The sequence below is a fragment of the Megalobrama amblycephala genome, linkage group LG19, assembly GCF_018812025.1.
Source record: "Megalobrama amblycephala isolate DHTTF-2021 linkage group LG19, ASM1881202v1, whole genome shotgun sequence".
Classification (NCBI taxonomy): Eukaryota; Metazoa; Chordata; class Actinopteri; order Cypriniformes; family Xenocyprididae; genus Megalobrama; species Megalobrama amblycephala.
The window spans coordinates 26435793-26452657 of NC_063062.1; the positions used below are offsets into that span (position 1 = coordinate 26435793).

Sequence of the window (16865 nt, forward strand, 5' to 3'; positions counted from 1 at the left end):
GGTGCGAGCATGTCTACATGTGGCTAGAATACACAACATGACTTTTACAGTCTGGAGGAGTCAATGCTAGTTGCCGAAAGTCAGAGCCAACCTGCAGATTTTGGGCAGTCAGATTATAGTTTATGATGGCCACAGACTTTAGCTTCAGATTATGCTTGCATCCAGTTTGAGGATATCAAACATGTGTGATATTTTGAATTGATTTTAGAATACATACTGTATTGTTTTCATTTGTCATATGTCTCCTAGAAACAAAATGCATGTCTCTCTGTGAGTTTTCTGTGTTTGGAACGACTTGAAAGTCAGCAAGTGTTTAAATTTAAGATTTTAAGATTTTAGTCTTTTAGTCTGTTTGACTGTTTGACCATATTTACCTTATCTTATCGTGAACAAATCATCAGTAGATTTTATTCCGATGAAAAAAAAAAGTTTGTCTTCTTAATCTTTTGTTAAAATGTAACAACTTGGCCATTGAAAAAAACTTCCCTTTCATGTGACATCACCTGGGCTGTAAAATAGTGCTAACCAATATAGCCAAATAGCTAATTAGGCAACATTTTAGCAAAGAGTATAGAACCCAAGAGGCGAAACTCTGATGCTTTTTGGGTAACAGCCACTAGGTGGCGCTTCGGTAGCGCGGCAGCCATTTTGGGGTGAAAATGCCAACTGGACAATAGAATCCATCACATCTTGCGCACCCCAAATTGCCGAATCTAACAGCCAAATCAGAAACGCAATAGAAAACTTCTTAAATTCAGTACATTTTATGACGCCTACAGTAAATGTTGTATTGTCTTAGCCTATATATGTTTTATGTTATCAGTTGTGGAATCCAACCATTAACGTACACATATAAGGTAACGTAGTTAGCCAACTTCATTGAGTATTTCCATTTTATGCAACTTTACATATTTACTATTAATAGTAAATTAATAATTAATAAATTTAAGATCATCATGTTTGTAGCATGATCCAGGGGATTAAAGGTGCCATAGAACGTCTTTTCAAAAGATGTAATATAAGTCTAAGGTGTCCCCTGAATGTGTCTGTGAAGTCTCAGCTCAAAATACCCATGGATTTTTTTTTTATTAATTTTTTTAACTGCCTATTTTGGGGCATCATTAACTATGCACCGATTCAGGCTACGGCCCCTTTAAATCTCTCACTGCCTGCCCTCCCGAGCTCTTGACTATAAGTGCAGTTATACAGTGCATAAACAAAGTTTTCACACAGCTAATATAACCCTCAAATGGATCTTTACAAGATGTTCTTCATTCATGCTGCATGCATGCATCGATTCCTGTGAGTATAGTATTTATTTGGATGTTTACATTTGATTCTGAATGAGTTTGAGGCTATATGCTCTGTGGCTAACGGGCTAATGCTACACTGTTGGAGAGATTTACAAAGAATGAAGTTGTGTTTATGAATTATACAGACTGCAAGTGTTTAAAAATGAAAACAGTAATAACCGATGGTAACTTTAACCACATTTAACAGTACATTAGCAACATGCTAACGAAACATTTAGAAAGACAATTTAGAAATATCACTAAAAAATATCATGTAATCATGGATCATGTCAGTTATTATTACTCCATCTGCCATTTTTCGCTATTGTTCTTGCTTGCTTATCTAGTCTGATGATTCAGCTGTGCACAGATCCAGACGTTAATACTGGCTGCCCTTGTGTAATGCCTTAAACATGGGCTGGCATATGCAAATATTGGGGTCATACATATTAATGATCCCGACTGTTACATAACAGTCGGTGTTGTGTTGAGATTCGCCTGTTTTCCGGAGGTCTTTTAAACAAATGAGATTTATTTAAGAAGGAGGAAGCAGTGGAGTTTGAAACTCAGCGTATGTCTTTTCCATATACTGAACTCTTGTTATTCAGCTATGCCGAGGTAAATTCAATTTTTGATTCTAGGGCACCTTTAAAATGTACAATATATTTCAGACCTAGTAATAATAGTAAATTACTCCACTAGGTCTGAAATATATACATTTTAATCCCCTGGATCACGCTACAATAATGACCTTTTAGAACATGATGCATTGCTGTGTCTGTTATCCCATAACTCCCACTTTTGGACACAGTGGCTGTGTTTTTTTGTTTACATAGTCTTGCTTTAACTGACATTAATATAAGAAAACACTGCAAAAACAGTTTACTGTCAAGTTGTTATATATTTATTGTCCAACATTCCCAAAATTTTCTGATGCATGTCCTTAATTTAATTTCATATGTTGGTATTAATTCAGTGTTTATAATGTTAATACTTGAACTTAAAATAATTTTAACCCAAACTGACTGGGTTTCTAGAGAGCAAATGTTTTGTGAAAAAAGTGGAAGACTTAAACACAAAGTGTGTAAAATAAACTGTTAAAAGGATTTGATGATCACTGATAGTATTTTATTCTGTGTTGTCATCATTCAGGTTGGATTTTAGCTTTAATGTACTTTTTTTTTTTTTTTTAACAAAGCAGCTGATATTGCCATAGAAACTAGCGGACTGACGCGTCACTTTCACCCCAAAATGGCGGAAGCGTAGGGCTGCTACTGGGCGCTGGTGTTGCAATGGAACGTTCTATTGAGTTTCACTTCTTATCAGTATAAGTTCTTTGATTTTAGGCTTGGTTCTGGATGTGCTGAGATGCTCTGAAAAGTGATCTGCTATGTCCTCAATATATTTATATATCTCAAGTCTGCTACAGAAGTAGAAAATACATGAAATCTGATCAACTATGTAAACACTTTCTCATTTTTGTAAAGGAGAACTCCATTCCCAGCCCATACAGACCCTTAATGGAAAAAAAAAAAAATGGCCATTCAGAAATTATGACATCACAACCATGAGTAAAATTAACATATGACCACCCACATCAACACCTGTTAGGTATTGAGCTTGTCTGTCATGATGAATGACATTCGGAATTACTGGTATGTGGGGTTCAGCAAGAAAAGTCCTTTTGTGCAAGAAACTTTGACTATATTGGTGAAAGAAAAATGTTACAAAAATTCAGTATATTTCAGTGTACACTGTTTGTGTCATGATTCCTGTCACTTCCCGGACTCCAATTCCCATAATCCTCCCTGCCAGTCACCTGCACACACTCCACACTAATCACTAATCACCACACCCAGCTGCAGCACATTTACCGGACTATAAAAGACTCTCATTCACTGCACATCATTGCGAAGTCTTGTTTCACCTTGTGTACAACTCTTATTGAGCGTTATTAGCCTGCCTGCCTGCCTGCCTGCCTGCCTGTCTGTCTGTCTGTCTGTCTGCCTGTCTGCCTGTCTGCCTGTCTGTCTGTCTGTCTGTCTGTCTGTCTGTCTGTCTGTCTGTCTGCCTGCCTGCCTGCCTGTCTGTCTGCCTGCCTGTCTGCCTGTATGCCTGTCTGCCTGTCTGTCTGTCTGTCTGTCTGTCTGCCTGTCTGTCTGCCTGTCTGTCTGCCTGTCTGCCTGTCTGTCTGTCTGTCTGTCTGCCTGCCTGTCTGCCTGTCTGCCACCGATCCTGTCTGTTATCCGTTACGATTCTCTGCTGCATACCTTTGGACTGTATATTGTTACCTGAACTGTGAATGATATCTGCCTGCCTCGACTTCTGCCTGTACTGTGACCACGATTCTGGCTGTCCCTTGCTGTTCCTGTCTGCCCCTGTTTTGACCTGGACTGTACGACTACGCTCTTATCTAATAAAAGCTGCATTTGGATTCAAACCTATTTCCTGCTTCATTATAGTTTGCTATTAAAAATCATTTTATAATAATTTTCTTTTTTTTACTTTCACGTTTTTTTTTTTTTTTTTTGACAAATACACTGTCAAACTTCAAAATGCTCTTGGATGAAGGTGCACAGCTACTGCCTGCCTTACCTGCAAACTGTATTCCAGACACACGTCTACTCATACAATTTGCATACACCCAATTCAGTCTGCAAGCCCTTTTTTCTTGACAGAGTGATTGAAGGCTTGCCTTCAGCGAGGTTTTCTCTCAGAGCGGGTTAGCCGTCTGTCGCAGCTCGTGTGAATATGTCACCACGGATCGGTATGTGTCCTGGGTGCGCAATGAGTCAGAACCCGTTGACGGGCAAGGGTGTGCATCCTCCTCGAGGCTGCGGCCTGCCGTTATTGTCCCGCCTGTGGATCTGGAGTGAGGAATGGTGGTGTGGATGGAGGAAGGCAGTAAGTTTTATCACCATGTCCAAGAGCTGTAACTCAAGGAGCCCATGTCTTTGCCAGAGGTTATCTGCACCTTTTCTCTCTCACTTTCTCTCTCTCTTTCGCTCAACTTCGAGAAAATGGACACAACGTGATTTGTAAATTATATAAAGCAGCTAGATACCTCACTGAGAGTAATATTACAACAGAGATATGACCTGCTGCCATGTGTTGGCTAAATTATTTTATTTATTTATTTTTAATCGCTACTGAACTAATTCTGGGCGAATTTACTCACTCGTCCACTAATTTAGTTCACTTGAGGGATTGAAAGAAAAGTAGTAAACATGCTCTGTCATAGAAACAATGTATAAACCTTAATTAAACAATTTAATAATCAGTTTAATAATCAATTAAAAAGCATTTTATACCTGTGTGATATTACGCTGTAGACACATTGGACCAGCGGTTCGGAAAATGGATGGATTGAAGATTCAGCTGAGAGTGCCATCCTCTGGTCAGATGCAGGAATTCATTCGCCATGTGACTCTTACAGTGTATTATGGGTATTATCTAGCCGTTGAGCGTTCACCGCTTATACACTCATTATTTCAGTTCAATCTTGGATTGAATGAGTGCACTTGATAACGTCCACTATGGTTTCGGACACTGCTACAAATTGTTGTCCCCTCAAATATTGCCCTATTTAAGAGTATAGGGGGTGATTTCTGACACACCCAAGGTCTTATTAGGCATACTAGAAACATGCGGGACAGTCATCCTCCAGGACCGAGTTTGGACACCCCAGTGCTATGGTCTTCTGAGTGTTTTTAGCATGTTGCAGTTTGTTTTGTACGGAGCCCCACACGTGACATGCAGGAAAAAAATGTAATTGTGCGCACGCTTTACTAATTCGTTCCCTCGATTTACTAAAGCTTGCGCATACTTAAGTAAATCGAGGGAACAAATTAGTAAAGTGTACACACGATTTATAAATCGAGGGAATGAATTAGTAAAGCGTGCGCACGATTTATAAATCGAGGGAACGAATTAGTAAAGCTTACACATGATTTATAAATCAAGGGAATGAATTACTAAAGCGTGCGCACAATTTAGCCTACTATTTTTTTTCTGCATGTCATGTGCGGGGCTCTGTAGTTTTGTATTTGAATGTTTTTAGCATGTTGCTAGGCAGCTTCTAGGGTCTTATGAGTGCTCTTAAAGGAACACTCCACTTTTTTTGAAAATAAGCTTATTTTCCAACTCCACTAGAGTTAAACAGTTGTGTTTTACTGTTTTCGAATCCATTCAGCCGATCTCCGGGTCTGGCGGTACCATTTTTAGCATAGCTTAGCATACTTCATTGAATCTGATTAGACCGTTAGCATCTCACTCAAAAATGACCAAAGAGTTTCAATATTTATCCTATTTAAAACTTGACTCTTCTGTAGTTACACCATGCACTAAGTCCGACGAAAAATGAAAAGTTGCGATTTTCTAGGCCGATAAGGCTAGGAACTATACTCTCATTCTGGCGTAATAATCAAGGAACTTTGCTGCCGTACCATGGGTGCAGCAGGCGCAATGGTAAAAATGGTAAAAACTCAACTGTTTAACTCTAGGGGAGTTGGAAAATGAGCCTATTTTCAAAAAAAAAAAAAAAAAGTGGAGTGTTCCTTTAACATGGTGCTATTTGTTTGGATTGGACAGCTCTGTGCTAGGGTGTTCAGAGTGTTTTTAGCATGGTGCTATTTGCTCCAACCCAGATTAAACTTATATGCCTGTAGCTAGTAATCCTGAAGACCTTGATTAGCTTGTTCAGGTGTGCACTTAGGGTTAAAGTGCATCTGGAGGGCCAGAGTTACCCAGCCCTGTGCTAGAGTGTTTGACAGAGGCTGTGTCCCATTTCATTTAATTTCGAAGGCTGCATCCTCCAGAGGACGCATCCTGTAAAGGATGCAGTATACAGAGAGTCCTTAACCAGAATTAAACGAGACATCCTTCATAGGACACATGGGCAGGAAAGGAAACAGGAAGTATTATGTTGCTATGCCAACACATTCACGGCAGCATCATTGCGCTCTCACAACAGTCGAATGAATGAAAATTATTTCGAAATTTGGAAAGTAATTTGAAAAGAAAATATATTTACTTGTTTTATTTTGGTTAATGCTTGAGGAACTATGGTGCATGTACAAATATCTGTTACAGAGACAAAGAAGGAGGATATTAAGAATAACAAAGTTTATAACAAAAACAAGCTTGAAACTACTTACATTTAAACACTATATTTTCGCTTGTACATGTACATCTGCCGACACTGCCTTTTTTTTTTTTTTTTAATAAATGACGGTTGTTAACAGCGACGCAAAGAATTGTGGGCTATCTGTAGCAGTGAATGATATACCTCATGCATCTTCCGAATTCCTGTGAAAGAAGGGCGCATGCGAAGGTTGCATTCAGAGATTCCTACTTAATTTTATTGAAATGATACAGCCTCAATGACGTATGCAACCTTCAAATGCGACCTCCGGAGGATTCAGCCTTCGAAAAGAGACACAGCTAGAGTGTTTTTTTAGCATGTTAGCATGGCTGCTAGTGTGTTTTGGGTGTTGCTAAATGGATGGTGAGTGTTTTGGGTGGTTGCTTACTATAGAATCGAAAGAATCCACTCACAAGTCACCAAGATATGGCTCACTAGATATGATTACTACTTTAATGTAAGTTTATGAGATGATTTCTATAACCACAATGTCTAAATCTTAAGTGATTGCTTCAAAAAGTAATAATACATATCTCCTTAAAAAGCCACTTTATTTTGAGGTACAATATCAATCATATTGTCAATTCATGTACATTCATAGCATAACCCAAAATATTGTTACATTTCGCACTAAAAATTATCGATAACACTTTATAATAACTGCACACTATGAAGCATTAGTTAAGCATTAGTTAATAGTTATTTCATCACTTATAAAGCATTAATAGACATTAGTAAGTAGTTTATAAATACAGCTATAATTGCTTTATTCTTGATTAATAAGCGTATCTATAATGTGTTTAATAATTGTATTTTCATACTTTATTAATAATCAATTTATCATTTCTAAATTAAGTATTACATTATTTACAAACCAGTTATTTAGGAGTTGTCAGTAGTTCATTTAGTAAGTGTAAGTAAATGATTAATAAACTATTTAAACATTCATTTATACATCTTATTATTTAGACACATAGTTACTTAGTGTGTTAGTAAATGTTTTATTAACACATATTCCTACTGCAATTCATGAGTAATTCAGGTAGTTATAAAACATTTAGAAGTAGTCAGTTAACTATTTTTGTGAGCTCATCTAAAGTGAGGACTATTTATGCCTCGTAAAGCTTTTATAAGTGAGATTTAAAGGTTCAGTGATCTTCTGCACTGCTGTTCTCTAATGTTTTAAAGTTAGTACCGAGGTAGTTTTGACACTAGGAATATGTTAATAAAGCATTTATTAACACACTGAGTAACTAATACTATATGTCTAAATAATAAGATGCATAAATGTACATTTAAATATTTTATTAATCATTTACTTACACTTCCTAAATGATCTTATGAACCACTGACAACTCCTAAATTACTGGTTTGTGAATAATGTAATACGTAATTTAGAAATGATAAATTGATCATTAATAAAGTATGAAAATACAATTATTAAACTCATTATAGATATGCTTATAAATCAAGAACAAAGCATTTATAGCTGTATTTATAAATGGCTTACTAATGTCTATTAATGTTTTATAAATGATGAATTAACTATTTACTAATGCTTAACTAATGCTTCATAGCGTGAGTTATTCTAAAGCGTTACCAAATTATCACTTAGAATTAGGGATTTCTTCCATAAATAATTAATATGCTTCCAGATATGTGGTTTAATAGTTTTAATGACTATTATTATTCTAAAATATGGAAAATAATAATGTTAAGGAATAAGTAAGTGTGTTTAAACTTTGGACTGGTAGTTTATTTTTACTCAAATGAAATGCAAAGTCTTTCCCGTGCATGCTGGGTACTAAAGGTCCACTGCTTTCAGAACTTTGCTGCTCATCATTCCTAATGAAAACACTCCCCACTGTTCCTCTCATACATATTCATTCTCCAAAAGGACAATGCGACACAGGCTACCTACAAACTGCAGCTGTGTTTCATGTTAACAAAGTTTTATAGTGTAGGAACAGTTGGAGCAACAGTTGGATATTAGGACTTTTTTTATTAAACATAAAAGTCAATTCACAACTGTATTATCAATTATAACATTTTAGCAGCCGGGGAGCATTTTATGTTATGATTTAGTTATCTGTATTGGTTTCTAGCAGGTATAAGGAGACATTTTGTATTGGCAGAGTGCTTCAGATCTAAAATACAGAGAGTAAAAAGTTACCTACTAGGTCACAGTTCATTTTCAATGAGAAGGGTCGGTGGTGACCGTGATTTCACCAAGTGCAACGTGTTCCTGGACCAACATCTTTGTTGATCCTGGAATAACATTCCAATCAACCAACCAGATTTGAGAGACCAGGCATGTTGTTCAGATCAACAAAATAGTTTGGCTAAATTAGCTATGCCAGGAAAAGCAAGTTAATATTTATTTATTGTGAAATATACTTTTGAATTATTTATTTTTTGTTAAACATCAATGTTGGAAATTTCAGCAGGACAAGTACAAATCTAAAGGGGAAAAACTGCTTATTGTTAAGCCCTGATCTTGCATATGTTCCTCGTCTCCTCCGTTTTCCTGGCACAGCTCTGCCGCAGTGGATCAGCATGATAAATGACACTCAACTGGACAGCGGAGAGCAGCTCCATTGGGAGTGTCGAGCCACAGGAAAGCCCAGACCCACGTATCGCTGGCTGCGCAACGGAGAACCACTCAGCACACAGGTACACACACACACACACACACACACACACACAGAGACAGCTAAATCATAGGAAAGAGACATCTCTGAGATCTGTTTAATTTTTCAATTGTTTCTTAAATGGAAACCTTTGCTTAAGGCCAGAAACATACCTTACACAAGCACTCACAAATGCTTGGCCAACACATTGTGTGCATGTGGTTCCGTTGAACATATTTACACACACTCTTGCATTACATAGACTACCGGTCAAAAAAAATGGAATAAGTACGATTTTTTTAATGTTTTACACTGCGTTCCAAATTATTATGCAATTGACATATCAGTAAGATTTCAGTACAATAAACATTCAGATTTTAGTTTTTCTAAGAAAATGTTTGTTTGTTTATTTATCCATGTCTTTTTAGATAATTGGTATCAATCTCAGACAAAATAATTTGCCAGATCTATGGAAACCCTACTTAGAGGTTGTTCCACATTATTAAGGAAGTCACAGTTCTCATGCAATATGGGGAGGAAGAAAGATCTTTCTGAAGATGAAAAGCATGAAATGGTGCAATGTTGTGCAAAAGGCACGAAAACAACTGATACTGTGTGAAACTGAATGGAGATTATCAAATTATCATAAGATTTGTGAGTGATTTAGAGCACAGCAGAACTCAGTCAGATAAAGGCTTATTAATGAAAGTTCCTGTCAAAAAAATTTATTGTATTAAAAGGGCAGCTATAAAAAAGCCAGTTTTGAGCAGCAAACAGGTATTTGAAGCTGCTGGTGTCTCTGGAGTCTTGAGAACCTCACCATGCAGGCTGGCAGTTGTGTGTAAAGATGCATTTTAGACACCACTAACCAAACCTAACAAAGAGAAACATTTACAGTGGGTTTAGAAATACATTTTCAAACAGTTTAATTGCTGTGGTGTTTTTTTTGCAGCATGGGATAGTGCATAGGGCATTGTACAATAGTGCATTGTACTATCCACTATCCTCCTTTTTATACCATAGCTGAAAATGGCCAGTTATGAACTCCACATATCTTGCAAAAGTCATTTTAATACCCTCCATCTCACTTCCCAGTATTCCAGCCCAAATCATCACCCACCAGCTCCTTGCTGACGTCGCAGTCTTGTTGGAACATGGTGGCCATTCACCAACCATCCAGAAATCCATCCATTTAGACCATGCATTGTAGTACGGCATTAGTCAGTGAATAAAACTATTTAAAAATGAGTCTTCATGTATTTCTAAACCCCCTGTAAATGTTTCTCTTTGTGAGGTTTGGTTTGGAGTGGCTGAAATGCATCTTTACACACAACTGCCAGCCAGCATGGAGAGCTTCTTGAGACTCCAGAGACACCAGGAGCTTCAAATACCTGTTTGCTGCTGAACACTGGCTTTTTTATAGCTGCCCTTTTAATACAATTAATTTTTTTGACAGGAACTTTCATTAGTAAGCCTTTATCTGACCGAGTTCTGCTGTGCTCTAAATCACTCACAAATCTTATGATAATTCGATAATCTCCATTCAGTTTCACACAATATTAGTTGTTTTCATGCCTTTTGCACAACATTGCACCATTTCATGCTTTTCATCTTCAATATGATCTTTCTTCCTCCCCATATTGCATGAGAACTGTGACTTGCTTAATAATGTGGAACAACCTCTAAGTAGGGTTTCCATAGATCTGGCAAATTATTTTGTCTGAGATTGATTCCAGTTATCTAAAAAGACATGGATAAATAAACGAACAAACATTTTCTTAGAAAAACTAAAATCTGAATGTTTATTGTACAGAAATCTTACTGATTTGTCTCTTGCATAGTAATTTGGAACGCAGTGTAGAAAGAAGTCTCATCTGCTCACCAATGCTGCATTTATTTGATCAAAAATAAAGTAAAAACAGTAATATTGTGAAATATTATTACAATTTAAAATAACTGTTTTCTATATTAATATATTTTAATTTCTTCCTGTTTTTGAAAAGCTTACGTTACTCCAGTCTTCAGTGTCACATGATCATTCTGATATCATTCTCATATGCTGATTTGTTGCTCAAGAAACATTTTATTATCAATGTTGAAAACAGTTGTGCTGTTTAATATTTTTTTAATACACTACCATTCAAAAGTTTGGGGTAAGTATGTTTAAAATAATAATAATAATACTTGTATTCAACATGGATGCATTAAAAGACATTTATAATGTCACAAAAGATACCTATTTCAAATAAATTATGTTCTTTTGATATTTCTATACATCAAAGTATCCTGAAAAAAATGTGAGTTTCCACATATATATATATATATATATATATATATATATATATATATATATATATATATATATATATATGCATGTGTATGTATATTAGGCAGCAAAAACAGTTTTCAACATTGATTATAAGTCTAGTCAAATTTTATTTATATAGCACAAATTGAACACAACTGTAGTTGATCCAAAGTGCTTTACAGTAAATCAGAAATTAAAATAGAAAAGGAGGGAAAAAATGGAGATAAAAGTCAAATATCAAAGTCAATCAAACAAATTGTACTGTATATACATACATAACATGGTACACCAACTATATTAAAAATTCTGTGCATGTATATATATACTCTAAGGTAGACTGATACTCTAAGGTAGACTGTTCCAGAGCTTTGGGATGGCTACAGAGAAAGCTCGATCAGCTTTTGATTTGCAACGAGAACGAGGGACAGATAAAAGTAACTGATCACAAGATCTCAATGACCTAACAGCTGTGTATGGCTTAATAAGATCAGAAATATAATCCGGGGCCAAGTTGTGCAATGCTTTGTATGCGAAAAGAAGGATCTTAAAGTCGGCTCTAAATTTTATGGGGAGCCAATGCAATGAGGCAAGGACAGGGGAGATATGATCTCTTTTTCTAGTTCCTGTCAGCAATCTGGCTGCCGAGTTCTGAACCATCTGTAACCGAGACAGTGTAGATTGAGGTAGGCCAACATAAAGAGAGTTGCAGTAGTCCAATCGAGAAGAAATTAGTGCATGGATCACAATTTCACTGTCTTTACTAGAAAGAAAGTGTTTCACTTTTGCACTTTTTTTTAAGTTGAATAAAGCTACTCTTTACAACTGCATTTGTGTGCTTGTCAAACTATAAAAGAGGGTCAAAATAGACACTAAGATTCTTTGCATGATTTTTTTGTGTTTTAATGGAGTTGTTGGTAGCAGAAGGACCCAGTAGAAGCACTTCGGGTATATTTTCATTCAGTTGCAGTGAGTTATTTGTCATCCAGGACTTCATTGAGGCATGAGAAGAGATGATCTAATGAAAAGTCATTTCCTTGTTTGATAAGAACCATTATTAATAATTTATCACCAATAATAGCTGATAGTAATTGAGCACTAAATCAGCATATTAGAATAATTTCTGAAAGATCATGTGACTCTGAAGACTAGGGCTGGGACAATGCATCGATTCTCGATTCGCAATACAATGAATCTGGATCGATGCTGATATTTTCTTTCTCGAATCGATTCTGAGCTTAGTTTTAACAGCAGATGGCGCTCTAGGCTAGTTTTTAACCGCTCACTCAAACGCTCATGAAGAAGACTGCTGGAGAGCACTCGAGTCATGTAAGTGGTTAAATATACCTGTACCTTGGGTCAGAATGCTTTTAGCGAAATTAAAGGTCCCGTTCTTCGTGATCCCATGTTTCAAACTTTAGTTAGTGTGTAATGTTGTTGTTAGAGTATAAATAAAATCTGTAACATTTTAAAGCTCAAACTTCAATGCCAAGCGAGATATTTTATTTAACAGAAGTCGCCTACATCGAACGGCCAGTTTGGACTACATCCCTCTACTTCCTTCTTTAATGACGTCACTAAAACAGTTTTTTGACTAACCTCCGCCCACAGGAATACACAAGAGTTGCGTTTGTAGAGTGTGTTTGTCGAAACGCTGTTATTTTCATCCCGCAGTCCAATCACCGGGTCTGATTCCGGCTCAAATTGATAGGGTAAAATTAAAGACATGTTTACAATAACACTGAGCGCGTGCATCTCCACGTTATGGTAAGAGGCGTGACTTTTCCGGGCAAGGAGCGCTAAGCTGCTGTCGAATCACAACACAGGAACCGCTGGCACAATCAGAACTCGTTACGTATTTCTGAAGGAGGGACTTCATAGAACAAGGAAGTCATCAGCCCGTTTTTATGACAGTGGAAACAGCGGTATACAGATAAGTAAATTATGTGAAAAATACTGTGTTTTTTTACACGCGAAACATGAACACATGTTATATTGCACACTATAAACACAATCAAAGCTTCAAAAATCCACGAAAAACGGGACCTTTAATGTAAACAGCCCACTGCGAACACCCTTGTAATTCGCTTCAACCTTTTCGAACTTTATGAATGATTATTTTAGGTTTAAGTGGTGTGTGTAAAGGAACTGGAAGCAAGCAGAGAACTGGTGATTCTAAAGCACATAATGCACATATCTGCTGTTAAAAACTAAGCTCAGAATCGATTCAAGAGAGGATTGCGATACATTGGAAAATATCAGAATCGCTCCAGATTCTTTGTATTGCAAATCGAGAATCGATGTATTGTCCCAGCCCTACTGAAAACTGAAGTTACGGCTTCTGAAAATTCAGCTTTGCCATCACAGCAATAAATGACATTTTAAAACATATTTAAAGGTGCCCTAGATTCAAAAATTGAATTTACCTTGGCATAGTTAAATAACAAGAGTTCAGTACATGGAAAAGACATACAGTGAGTCTCAAACCCCATTGCTTCCTCCTTCTTATATAAATGTCATTTGTTTAAACGACCTCCGAAGAACAGGAGAATCTCAACATAACACCGACTGTTACGTAACAGTCGGGGTGTACGCCCCAATATTTGCATAATGCCAGCCCATGTTTCCAACATTATGAAAGGGATTACACAAGGGCAGCCAGTTAACGTCTGGAACTGCACACAGCCGAATCATCAGACTAGGTAAGCAAGCAAGAACAACAGCGAAAAATGGCAGATGGAGCAATAATAACTGACATAATCCATGATAGCATGATATTTTTAGTGATATTTGTAAATTGTCTTTCTAAATGTTTCGTTAGCATGTTGCTAATGTACTGTTAAATGTGGTTAAAGTTACCATCGTTTCTTACTGTATTCACGGAGACAAGAGCCGTCGCTATTTTCATTTTTTAAACACTTGCAGTCTGTATAATGCATAAACACAACTTCATTCTTTATAAATCTCTCCAACAGTGTAGCATTAGCCTTTAGTCACGGAGGACAGCCTCAAATTCACTCAGAATAAAACTTTAACATCCAAATAAATACTTTACTCACATAATTCGAAGCATGCATCCAGCATGCATGACGAACATCTTGTAAAGATCCATTTGAGGGTTATATTAGCTGTGTGAACTTTGTAAATGCGCTGTAATACAGTCGACAGCTCATGTGGCAGGGAGCACGCAATTTAAGGGGGCGGCGCCGAGTGTAAATCAGTGCATTGTTAATGATGCCCCAAAATAGGCAGTTAAAAAAATTAATTTAAAAAAATCTATGGGGTATTTTGAGCTGAAACTTCACAGACACATTCAGGAGACACCTTAGACTTATATTACATCTTGTGAAAAAGCATTCTTGGGCACCTTTAAATAGAAAACAGTTATTTTAAAATATAATATTTAAAGATATTATTATATTTTTATCAAATAAATTCAGCCTAGGTAAGCAGAAGAATTTTTCAAAATCAATAAAAATTCTGAATTATTTTGACTGCCAATGTAGGTAAACATTCAAACTTTTTTTTTTAAATGCTTTTTTTAATGCTCCTTGCTCAAAATCACACAACTTATCTCTGTATCCACTCCACACCACTCACATACTCCGGTCTGGAACGCTGTGAGCACAGACAAGCGAATTAATACAAACTGTGAAACTTCCCAGTGCTGTTGGACTGTTATAATAGCACTCTTGGAATGCCGCTCGATCAGATTTGAGAACCAGAACTATCTGTTGTTTAATGCATTATATCACTAAGTGGTTCTATGATGACAACTCACTTGTGACTTATGAAGGTCTCATGCTGGAGTCACTTTGGCAGATACTGTATGTAATTGACATTAAGTGTGCTTTGAGGAGCAGCCTGACAGGTGAACACACGGTTCTAAAGCGATGCTTGTCTCCCCACAGAGCAGAGTGGAAATGGTGAATGGGGAGCTTATCATTCACAGACTACAACAGGCTGATTCTGGAATGTACCAGTGCATCGCCGAGAACAAGTATGGAGCCATCTACTCCAGCGCAGAGCTCAAAATACTGGGTAAATGTTTATACCTATTTCTAGCAGCTCATTATTTCAGGTTAGAATATAAACTGTATCCCAGTTGTGTACTTATGCACTATCCTATGCCATTTTTAGTATAAGTAGTATGAGTAGCGTTCACACTGAATTTCCAAAAAGAAAAAGTGCACTTCAAATACCTATGATGCACTTATTTAACTGACAAAATGTGTGTAATGATGGATAAATCATGCTCTCATCTGTCGCAGCTTGCCTTACACATTCATTATGTAGTGAAGTGGGAGGGGCATCAGACGCTGATGTCCGATGACACAATAACCTTATAAAATTCATTCACTAGATGGTTGAATGATGGTTGGGAAATAACATGGAGTAGAGCTGGCTTGTTTTTATCAATGACGATTTAATTGAATAAAAAATGGACTATTATTATTATTATTATTATTACTACTACTATTTTCCCACCCACAAGGCCTTTCCTATCAGCAGAAAATTGTTGTTGCAGACTAAGAAAGTTTTGCTTATTTGATTCAGGAATGCAAATTTGTCACCTTTCTAGAAAAAAATTATTAAAAAAAATTGTAATTTGTAAGATTAATAAATTCATAAAGCTTTGGAATGACTTGAGGGAGAGTCCCTTTAAGGTTTCCCTCAAAAAGCTCTATGGTTTAACTTATTAGCAGTTAATATTATGAATATTATGATATTATGATACTAACAACTACATTTAGCAAAATGCTACTCACCATTAATGTTGTCGGAAGCTGGCCAATTTGGTGAAATTCGGCTTGAATGGAGTCACAGCACAATGTAGTGTGACTATAGGTTGCAAGACATGCACAGGCGTGTGAAAATGTGCATTTGCATATGTATGTTGATCCAAATATGGAAAGCACTTTTGAACAAAATCTACCCATAATAACCCTTGGGTAAAACTGATAACCCATGGTTTAATAATTAATGGTTTCATTTCATTTTTTATAATTTAATAAAATAAATGTAATAACATAAGTATGTATCTTTAATAATAATAATAATAATAATAATGATAATAATAAACATTATTATTGGTGTTGTTTTTTGTTGTTTTTGTATAATAATACTAATTTATAAAGTATAGTATATTGTTAGAATATAGTATATTGTTGTTATTGTATAGTAATATTAATTTAAAGGGTTAGTTCACCCAAACATGAAAATTATCCAATAATTTACTCACCCTAAAGCCATCCTAGGTGTTTATGACTTTTTTCTTTCAGCCAAACAAAATCGGAGTTATATTAAAGGTGCCGTAGAACGTCTTTTTAAAAGATGTAATATAAGTCTAAGGTGTCCCCTGAATGTGTCTGTGAAGTTTCAGCTCAAAATATCCCATAGATTTTTTTTATTCATTTTTTTAACTGCCTATTTTGGGGCATCATTAACTATGCGCCGATTCAGGCTGCTGCCCCTTTAATTCCTCACGCTCCTCT

At 36.3% G+C, this 16865-nt stretch overlaps 1 protein-coding gene across 8 annotated transcripts in view; it reads left to right on the forward strand.

The window, feature by feature from the left end:
* Positions 1–16865, forward strand: part of cntn5 (contactin 5) — a 405703-nt gene that overhangs the window by 301812 nt on the left and 87026 nt on the right. For all 8 annotated transcript variants that reach the window (XM_048168025.1, XM_048168027.1, XM_048168028.1 and 5 more), the window contains 2 exons: positions 8972–9108; positions 15282–15411. In XM_048168025.1, coding sequence (XP_048023982.1) covers positions 8972–9108; positions 15282–15411 — 267 coding nt within the window. The remainder of the gene's footprint in view (positions 1–8971; positions 9109–15281; positions 15412–16865) is intronic.